General features: G+C 39.0%; 1 protein-coding gene across 1 annotated transcript; it reads left to right on the plus strand.

The window, feature by feature from the left end:
• On the plus strand, positions 1-9,803 carry DHRS7C (dehydrogenase/reductase 7C). The gene is made up of 7 exons (XM_049813079.1): positions 1-115; positions 581-736; positions 5,658-5,770; positions 7,197-7,407; positions 7,968-8,060; positions 8,810-8,965; positions 9,472-9,803. The coding sequence occupies exons 2-7, from the start codon at positions 583-585 to the stop codon at positions 9,678-9,680; spliced, it is 936 nt and encodes a 311-aa protein (XP_049669036.1). The 5' UTR covers positions 1-115; positions 581-582; the 3' UTR covers positions 9,681-9,803.
• The last annotated feature ends 1,470 nt before the right edge of the window (positions 9,804-11,273 follow it).

Below are 11,273 nucleotides of genomic sequence, written 5' to 3' on the forward strand. Positions count from 1 at the left end.
CAACAAATGCAATGCTCTATGAAATTGTTAAAGGACTTCAATTAAACCTTTAATACATAAATTTACAAAAATACAAAAGAATGCTTTATCTGTACCTGGAGTCTTCATAGCCATAGTAAGTGATTCTGTTTTCCTCTATCTTTATAGAACAGAAACCACTTTTGTTATGTGTTTTATCTGAAATTAGGAATAAAAGCTTTTTATCTGTTTTCCTGTAATAGTAACATAATTAAAAGTTCTGTGTTACATTTTAGCCTATGTTTTGCCTCAAGGCAATATTTGTACTAAAACTCTATTATGTTTTTGCCAACATAGAGTAATTTTGAATAAAAGGAATCCAGATTTGGTTAGACCATGCAATGATAAGGAACACAAAGAAACAGTATTACCCTGCTTATTAAATGACAATATTAAGCCATTGATTGGAAAAGAAGCTTGCCACTGCTTCAAGTCTTTGGCATGCTGATTACTGGATTTCCTATATATGAAAACTTTGATTTTTTAGATAAGAATAATTTGAAAAACAATGATTGCATATTATGATTACTGTTACTCTCGTATTGTCTTTTGTTTCCCACAGAGATGGGTTTTCTTGCTGTACTTGCTCTGCCATTACTTCTCTTAGGGATCAGTGGAATTATTTATATTTACCAGTCAGTCAGGTGGCTATTGTCCAAGTCAGCTGTGCAAAACAAGGTGGTGGTGATCACAGATGCCATCTCTGGACTGGGCAAGGGTGAGTTGTCTCATTTTTTCTCAGTGTCAGAGAATAGAAACAGCTGGAGAGCCACCTCTTAGGTGATAAAATGTGCATACATTAACTTGTATATATTCATAACTGCATGGATGAAGCAGAAGTTAAGAAATATATTTTTAAATTAATCCTATGATTTTTAAATATACATTTTTAGTTTCAGCCACAAGAACTGCTGGTAAAGTTTTAGGAACTACAGAGCTTTGTATTTATTTCATTCAATAGAATGAGACGTTTTGTAAGCACATTAAGAGTTCTATTTTTAGCATGTTGCTACTATGAGATCTTATTACTTAAGCTGTCACTGGAGGGTAGCAGCAAATCAGTATAAACAGGTGTCACCTTACTCTTTACATGTTCCTTTTCAGCCCTTAAAGACTTCAACATTTCCTGCTCCCTGTAAACAACAGTGCTTACCCATCTGTCCCTGTTTGTATCTCTGCCCCCTTTATCACCCATGTTACTCCACTTATATTTATATATTATATATAATACTTCCTGTATGTTAGAAACCTTGCACTCCAAAGCAGAAAACAGATGGGGAAAGGGAATGGTCTTGCAGAATTATTCCTTAGCAAAACAGAGCAGAGACCTGCAACGGAAATACACATTATATTGTCAAGGAGTGCTCTTTATCAGAGCCTGTTAGGACAAGGTATGAAGTAATTCTGACCTCCACATCCCACCTGGTCTTCCCTTTCCCTGACACACTTCAGTTTTAGTTGAAGATAATATTAGCATGGATTTTCTCTGCTTGGTTGTATTTCAGTATTTTTGTTTGGAGAAGTATGATTTGCAGTTCTCCAGCTAAGATTGGGTGTCTCATAGAATCATAGGATACCTAGAGGTTTCTAGACAGAAGTCCTGCTTGGAGCAGGAATATCAACAGTGCTAGATCTGGTGCCTTGATTGAGTCTTCAAGCCAAATATTGGAAAGCTGCAAGGGTACAGAACATTTATTGAACATAAGATAAAGGAAGAGCAACAGATGTCATCTACCTGGACTTGTGCAAAACATTTGACACTGTCCCACATGGCATCCTTGTCTCTAAATTGGAAAGACATGGATTTGATGGATGGACCACTCGGTAGATAAGGAATTGGCAGGATGGCTGGACTCAGAGTTGCGATCAACAGCTCGGTATCCAAGTGGAGACAAGTGATGACTGGAGTTCCTCAGGGGTTAGTATTGGGACCATTGCTTTTTAACATCTTTGTTGGCAACATGGACAGTGGGATTGAGTGCACTCTCAGAAAGTTTGCTGATGACACCAAGCTGAGTGGTGAGGGCAACATACTGGAGGGAAGGGATGCCATCCAGAGAGACCTTGATAGCCTTGAGAGGAGGGCCTGTGCAACCCTCGTGAAGTTCAACAAGGCCAAGGGTAAGGTCCTGCACATGGGTTGGGGAAATCCCAAGCACAAATACAGGCTGGTGATGAGTGGATTGAGAGCAGTCCTGTGGAGAAGGACTTGGGGGTATTGGTGGATGAAAAACTGAATATGAGCCAGAAATGTGTGCTTGCAGCCCAGAAAGCCAATTACATCCTGGGCTGGATCAAAAGAAGTGTGGCTAGCATGTCGAGGGAGATGATTCTCCCCACCTACTCTGCTCTCATGAGACCCCACCTGGGGTACTCTGTTCAGGTATGGGGCCCCAACATAAGAAAGACATGGACCTGCTCGAGCAGGTTCAGAGGAGGGCCACGAAGATGATCAGGGGGCTGGAGCACCTCCTCTGTGAGGACAGGCTGAGAGAGTTGCGGTTGTTTAGCCTAGAGAAGATAAGGATCCCAGGAGACCACATAGCAGCCCTCCAGTACTTAAAGGTGCCTACAGGAAAGATAGGGAGTGTAGTGATAGGATGAGGGCTAATGGTTTTAAACCGAAAGAAGGTAGGTTTAGATTAGGTATTAGGAAGAAATTCTTTACTGTGAGGGTGGTGAGATACTGGAATAGGTTTCCCAGAGAGAATTTGTGGATGTCCCATCCCTGGAAGTGTTCAAGGCTACACTGGATGGGGCTTTAAGCAACCTGATCTAGTGGAAGGTGTCCCTGCCTATGGCAAGGGAGTTGGAACTAGGTGATCTTTAAGGTCCCTTCCAACCCAACCCAACCCAACCCAACCCATTCTGTTCCTATTCCTATTCTATTCTATTCTATTCTATGATTTCTCCAGGTACCTTGCTCCAGCACTGCATGCCACCCAGGGAATATTTTCATAAGTTCAATTTCCTTATTATCCTTTCTTCATTTTTTTTTTTTTTTTTTTTTTTTAAATTTTGTGACTAGCTGCTGCCTCTCCCTTGAGGCTACAAAGGCAATGACTCCCCGCCCGCCCCCCCCCCCCCCCCCCCCCGCCCTTTCCCACAGAGATGAAAAAGGAGGTAACTCAAAGCAATTTTATTTTATTATCCTAAACATATCTACTGCCAGTATCCCATAGGGTGATACTGAGGAGTTATTTGCAGGCTCGAATCATTCCAAATCATGCAGAATTTACTGTGCAGTCCATTCATGCATATGCGATGGCCATTCATCCAGAGCTTTAAAATACCAGCTGTCTGGCCAGCTGCTGCATATTTGAGCTCTTAGGCAACAGCCAAATTCCTTTTCCAACATGCCATAATTTCCGGACTAAAGACAACATTCATCAACGTTAAAAAAGAGAAACAAAAACTATGACGATTGAAGTTGTTTGCAGTGGTTTATAGTTGTTATTTAACCTGATTCCTGTTTCTTCTCAGTGCTATATCTCAGGAAAGTCCAGGATAGTTCTAGAGGAGAACATAATTCATTTTCTTTTTCCCCTTTTATTGCTGTTCACACAGTAGTCACATTTTATTCACAAAGTTGCCCCAGCTGTTATATTTATACAAAAAATACTGGTGTAGTTGTCCTAGTACTGGCAAATAATCTTTGGGGCTTTAAATAAAAAATCTTTCTATGCTAGAAAAAAGAAAATGAAAGACATGCATAAAATTACTCTTGTAAATAATGAAAAAGATTACATAAATAAAAGTTTCCAGCTGCACAGGTTTACAAAAATAGAAGAGTGGATCCAGAAGTGCTTCCATACAGATACTAAGAGTCTAGCATGGGCATTTAAGAAATCTAAGATGGGCATATTAGCATAATTGGATTTGCCTGTGGGTATTGAAATATACCGAAAATGCTTTTTGGAGGACAGACAACACTAGGTTTGTACTCTTTCCCATTCAAAAAAGGCCGTAGTAACTAAGACAAATCAAGTATGCTGGAACGGCCTAAGAGTAATTGTAAGACCACATTCCTGTTCCTCTCATACTGAATATGTAACTGTCATACAAATATGAGGGCTCCAAGACTGAGAGGTTTTGGGAGACAAAATCAGGAAAAAAAACACATGAGGGGAAAAATAACTCTTGATTTCCAATCCTACCAGCACACATAACCCACTGTCAAACCCACAGACATCTGGTTTGGGGCACAGTGGGCACATCATCTGTCACATCCTCAGGCCTATCTGAAAGACATTATCTATACCAAGAAAGAAAAGATGGGCAACTGTGTACTTTTCCTGGTCAGGAGGACAACCTTGACAGATTCCTGGACTGAGAGCCACAGTTTCAGTTCAGCTGATCTAGAACATGGACCCTGTAGCAGCCTGTAACAGCCAGAGGGATACAACTGACAATGAATTCCCAAAAGATGCCCATGAGATATCTATGCTCCATGTTTTTAAACACCTTTCTTTGGTCAAACTGATAGGACAGTGAGGAAGATATTCTCCCTCAACACCACCTAGACAAGAAAATAGACCAGACATGCTGTCAAGATGCTCCAGCCTGGTATTTCATAGTCTGGATTGAGCTGATCACATACTCCCATGAACACCTAAAGTAATGAGTTGGCTACAGTTTTGTAGCCAGAACTGAGGTGGTATGATGGGTAACACTGACTGCCAGTTCCTCTTGTTATGTGAGTCCCCACTTTCAGAAAAGCACAATAATAGTTCACTTGCATAAGAAAGGGAGAAGAATCATTCCCAGAGACCTAGCTTAAACTGGGGTGAACCCCTAGCTCAGAATAACCCTGAATATATGGAGAAAAAAACAGTGCCATCCCAGCATACCCTGAAACTTCTCAGTGGCCTTCTCAGGAAGGCTTCAGGGAATGTAGCTGAACAAGAGGTAGTTCAGGCTGGTCCCTGATGCCTCTGATGACTACTGGGAAGTTCTAATACTCAAGAGATAAAGGTCTTGGGATTGATTACCTATGGAGGGAATGGTCTGTAGAAGAAAGGCCTCTCTCATTGATGCTCCATCTGTGGGCCAGTGGATGGTAAATTTCTCTGTATTGCTCTTTATCAAAGTTGTAGGTAAGTTTCATGTTGCCAAGAGTTTCATGAAGGTAGCATACAGAGCTAGTTTTACTATTTACTGGGGGTGGTTGGTTTCTTCTTTACACTGCAGTAGACATGAAGTTGCAGAAGATGCAGTTTGTATTGTAACAACCTAAAGCGTGTATTTTTGAATATATTTTGCTTTATAGCAAGTGTGGCTGTAGGTGGAGAGAGTTAAGGAAGGTAATCAGAACAATTTTTCTAACTCAAAGCCATCATCCATTAACTGGCATATTGTTATTTTCTTAATTAAATTTTTAAATCCCATCACTAAACAGTGCCATTGTGCTGTACCATTAATTGTGCATTATACCATTACATTAAATTTTAATTTATTACTCACATATATATTATTTCCATTTAATGTTTTCTTTTTTCTCATATATATTTATTCTTTCAAAATTAATGAATTTTAGAGCATAGATTCAACATAATTTGCAAAACCAGCATCCCATTTCAACCAAAATAAACAAAATCAAATTGTTGTTATTATTTATTTTGAATGTATTTCTCTCCTAGAATGTTCTCGGGTGTTTCATACAGGAGGAGCAAGACTTGTGCTGTGTGGCAGGACATGGGAAAAGTTAGAAGCCTTGTATGATGCTTTAATTAGTGTGGCAGACCCCAGTATAGTAAGTATTTCCTCACTCTGCTTTGAAAATTCACAACTTGAGGTAAACACCTTGTTCAGGTACACAAAGCGCTTTTAAATCCAGTAGAACAAGGTACATGAAACATGATTCACTGTTAATGGTGATTTTGGTCACCCAAGTAACACACTTAGCACAGTCCGGGGTGGGGAGAGAGAGAGAGAGAGAGAGAAACCTCTGAATGTCTTCAGAGCATGACGCCAAAAGTATAAGTCAGAAATCCTGCTCTCTTGAGCTAATTCAAGGCAATTACTGTAAAGCAGCTGAGTGGTCCTGCATTTTGAACAAGGCACCCAACTAGAAATGCTAGGCAGAGCAATTTGCCTGTTAATTTGGATGAAAGGAATCCAAAGTGCTTCATTTAATCACAGGAAGTGTCATCCATTTTTCACATAATTAGAATGCTCGAGGAATGAGAGATGGGTCTAAATATTGAAATAATTTTGAGTTTCTCCACTGCTCTGGGAGAAGTCCCATCTAGAAGGGCATGGGACCATATGAATAAGAGTACCCTTTCCTCATTACCACTGGCTGGGTCACCATGTAAGTAGACATGCAAGGCTGCCCCTGCTGCCAGTTCCTTGGAAGGTGTTTCTTTGATGCTCATGGGAAAGCTTTCCTTCTGTGCCCAACAGATATCTTACTTATTGCAGGGCACAGGTGTTCTGAAGGCATCACACAAGTTCTACAGCCATTGCTCACCAGACCAACAAACATTTGCATTTGACCCTTTTTTTCAGTAAGCTTTATTCATCTGCATAAATAAACATAAAAGTATTATGTTCTTGTTAGTCTGTGCAGATTCAACTAGGAAAAATATATTAAGTATGGCTAAGGGATCTGCATTACATCACCATAGTAATATAGTAAGAGAAGATAGTCAGAGTTCATTCCTTTGTCCCATAGCTGATAAAATCTACACCTGTGCAGAAATCATGCAAATGTAAACTCTGTTTGAATAACCTATAGCTGAACAAACCATTCCTACCTTTCAAGTGTCCCCCATGTATATGAAAATTATCTAACAAAGCACTATATCCTAGCCTCTGTTGTCAGCAAAGTTCTCCAAAGGGCTGGTTACAGAAAGACTATAACTTGGAGTGGTAGGAGTCACCCTGTGTCTATTATCTGTCTCCACTGATTACAAGAGAGACAAAACTCAATAGGGTAGATCTAGTCCAGCTTACCCTTCCCATGGTGTTCTGATTCATCTGAATTTCAGAGTCTATGAATACCCGTTGCTGAACTACCTTCTTTCTAAAGTGGGTTAAAAAAACAAATGAAAGTTTTTGTAAGAATGATAAAAGCACTTTCTTCAGATACCAAGGCAGATTAATTTACAAGACAAGTAAATAGAAACACATTTTTATACAACAGGTATCCTTGAAATAAGTCTTTTCTTTATTAGACATATGCACCAAAGCTCATACTTATGGATATCTCAGACATAAACTGCATTCAAGATGTAGCTAAGGAAATCCTGAATTGCTATGGCTGTGTGGATATACTGATCAACAATGCAAGCATGAAGGTGAAAGGAGCAGTGCAGAGCATTTCATTGGAACTTGATAAAAAGATAATGGATGCCAACTATTTTGGACCTATAACATTAACCAAAGGTAATTTAATTTCTTTTGCTGTTTTGCTGTTGCCACTTAAAGCTTGAGATCCAAGTCATTGGTGTTACACTGTTTCATCTGCACATTTTTGCCTTCTGCATTAGAATCAAATGCAATTCTGGGAAAATCAATGGACTGAAATTGAGGTGAAGAAGATCAAAATCAGAGTGCCTGGGTTTGGAAATAGATTGGTCAAGAAATATATAAGCAGGTGTTTGAAAGACAGACTTTTTTAAAAAATGTCTGCTTATTGTATTTTGTATATGGTGACTCCTTTATTTATGTGCTTGCTACCTCTGTTACAAAGACAGTTGTTTTCAAAACCCTTGCAAGGATACAGACAGGCTGACAGTTAAATGTGATAATATTTCACCCAAATCTGCACATAGAATCCAAGTGAAGTCTAGAAGACACTCAATTTCCAGCTACTGGATTTTGTGATATTTTTGATTGCAGTATTGAGACAACCTTCATGTGCTATCTACACTTCAGCTGTCACTTCTTTTTACTAAATACATTGAGGTATTTTGCTTATGTGGCTTTTTATTTCTTTTTTTTAGCTATTCTTCCCAGCATGATCTCAAGAAGAAGTGGTCAAATTGTTCTAATTAATAGTATCCAAGGAAAAATAGGAATCCCGTTTCGTGCAGCTTGTAAGTTATACATAGCAAAAATGTGCATTCTAATGCATAAATTGTGAGTATTCCATGGCACTGATAATAGATTATTAAAAGTGCTAATTTGTGTCCTAATTCAGTAAACTCTTAATACAATATTTGGCTGAAAAATTTTCAAAGAAGTGGAACTCAAGAAGAAATAGTTAAAATAGTATCTTTGAAGTATAACTACTGCCTAAGATATTGGGGACAAGAGGATATAAAATGTGACAACAAGGGGTTTTTATGATCTTAGGAGACATTCAGGAAACAGCAAGCTTGTAGGTCTAACATCTGCACTGGGCATATTAATAGAAACCATAATGAAGAATGAAGTGATGTACAAATGTAACATACTGGTAGATACTACTAGCTACTGCTTTGTAAAGTGAGACTCATGCACTTAATGGATTTGTGTGCGGGAGTTTAAAAGGAGATGTAGTAATTGTATTCTGCTTAGCTTTCCAGAAAATTTTCAAGAAGGTCTTTCATCCAAAGCTCCTAATGAAACTAACCCATCCTGAACTATGATGAAAAGTCTTTGCATTAATAAAACATGAAGTTAGTGGACAGAAAATATAGGATAGATGTAAATAGATATTTTTAATTGTGACAGGATGGCTAATCATTCCATGCTCAATTTTCCAAACATTCATGTTTTATGGGGCTCTATCATACCATACATCTATATCAATGCATTCATATATGCAAACATACATATGTGGTGTTTTTTTTCTTTCTTTTAGATGCTGCTTCTAAGCATGCTGCTGTAGGCTTTTTTGATTGTCTTAGAGCTGAAATGGAAGAATTTGATATTTCTGTCAGCACTGTGAATCCAACCTTCATCTGTTCATACCATCGCCAACCAGCACCTGGCAACTGGGAGGCATCTATTTGGAAATGTAAGGTTTGATGCATCAAGAGAGATGGTAGATAAGGCCTATATAGCAGTATGGAGGATTTCCCAGGGAGAAGACAGGAGCATAGGGAAAAGAATGGAAATGACAGAAAGGATTAACAGGTTAGGGGAGCAAAAGAAAAGAAAGATTGGAGAGTTCAGATGAGCCTAGTGAAAAGAGAAGGAACACGGAAAGAGACAACATTATGCAATAAAATAAATACACCAGGGGATGGGAAATGGAGGTAGAGCAGAGCATGAAAGGTCCAAAGGGAGACTTTCACTGCACTCAGGTTTGCTCCTTCTCTTAGGGACTTTGAGGGTTTTACTTCAAAATGGTAAAAAGATCTTAGGGACATAGTGATGAGAGAAAGGGAAGGGGTAAGAGATTGAAAGTGTGTATGAATTTAATTTTACTGATGCACTAGCTGTGCATCTTTTCACCACCGTTCCCTCAGATGTGTCTGTCTGTCTGTCTGTAGCTCTCACTCCTCTCTGTTTGATTTACAGTCTTTTTCAGAAAGGTGGCATATGGTGTGCACCCAGTGGAGGTGGCAGAGGAAGTCTTGTGCACAGTAAGCAGTAAGAAGCAGGAGGTACTTATTGCCAACCCTATCCCCAGAGCAGCAGTTTACATTCGCACCTTCTTCCCTGAAATGTTTTTTGCCATTGTTGCCTCAGGGATTAGGGAAAAGCTGAAGACAGAAGAGGAAAATTGATTTTGTTCAGTTCTTTACCCTGCTTTTGACCTGAAAAAAGTTTGTTTCAAATGTCAATGATTTCTGCTTCTCACTATGGGTAGAATAAAGCAGGAGGCTTTATTAAACATGAACCAGCCAATGTCTCACTTAGTGATTCACTACCATTGTCACACACTCATCTGTGGGATTTCTACTCTTCTGGATTTAGTGAATATGACAAGAAGTCATTGTTTGCATTGCAACAGTATGGGAAAAACTCTACTAGGAACTCTATCGCTCTTTTAAGAGAGTGATTCCCAATCTAAATTGGTAGATCAAAGTTTGGGGACCTGCAGCAACTTATCAGAATAGTCTGTCAGTGCTAGGACTGATGGGAACTTATAGGAAAAAAAGGAAGGGGAAGTAAGGAGATGTGGGAAAGAAAGCAGTAAAAATCAGTGGAAAATGGGGTTGGAGCCTTAATCAGAGTGTTCCTCAGATGTGCTTTTTTGGAAATACTTGCAGGATATGCAAACGCTTAGCGCAAATAAGAGCTTATCTAGTTCAATATCTCATCCACAACAGGACCCTGGAGTACATGCTTAAAAGTTGGATTATGCGAGTGGGACAATAATATGGAGACACTCTCTGTATTATACTCTCCCAGGTTCTGGTAATCTGCTACACAGTTTGAAACAGAATCTGTCTCTGTGTCTTGTTAAACTATCAATTTTTCACACAAAATTTTCAAATTCCTGTTTGAAACATTCCATTCCTGAGGAAAGGAACTAATCATATATTAAAAAAAGACTTCATTATGTTTACTTTAAACCTGTTGTCAGATAATATTCTCTGATATCTCCTACTTCTTTTACTGTGAGAGACAAAAAATAATGGTACTCAATTCATTCACTCCCAGTCATGCATGCCCATCATACTTTCCATGCAGTTACCTGTTTTCCAAGTTGGAGAGCCCTGGTATCTATTCACTCTCTGTATGTGAGAAGTCCAGATTATTATTCTTGTTCTTCTTTATATCTTTTCTTGGTTTACCTTACTTTTTGTTTTTTTTTTTTTTTTTTTAAGATGGACAGGCCACAGCTGCATGCAGCATTCAAGATAGATAAACAATCTGGACTCACAGACAAGCATACAGATGCTTCCTGGGTTTTTCACTTCTTTTCTTCTTCTGCATGTCTTATGCAAATTCCTGGTTTTGAGATATTTTTCTGACTGCTACTGAGCACTGAGTTCCCTCGTCCACTCTGCTATGTGTGGTAATTAATCATCATATCCAACATGAGCGTGGCCATTACTCATGTCAATTGTGTAAATTCCACATAATTCCCGAAGTCCTGTCACTCCTAGATATTCTGAGTTTCTCTTCCCTATCACATTTTCCATTCATGCTGTGAACTTACCCCTTTTTTGTTTCATCCTGTGAGCTGAACCAGAATATAAATAAAGCTCATACAAGTGTGTCCTGATCTTCAGTTTTACATCTAAGAGCTTGAATTCTGTCTCCCAAACCCTCCTCTGGCCTTTCTTTTGCCATCAGTACTCACAGAGATCATGACCACCTGCTTCTTTGCAGACACTGCCAAAATGCCTTATTTGCAGAATACCTACAAA

The sequence above is a fragment of the Accipiter gentilis genome, chromosome 10 (genome assembly GCF_929443795.1).
Source record: "Accipiter gentilis chromosome 10, bAccGen1.1, whole genome shotgun sequence".
In the NCBI taxonomy this organism is placed as follows: domain Eukaryota; kingdom Metazoa; phylum Chordata; class Aves; order Accipitriformes; family Accipitridae; genus Astur; species Astur gentilis.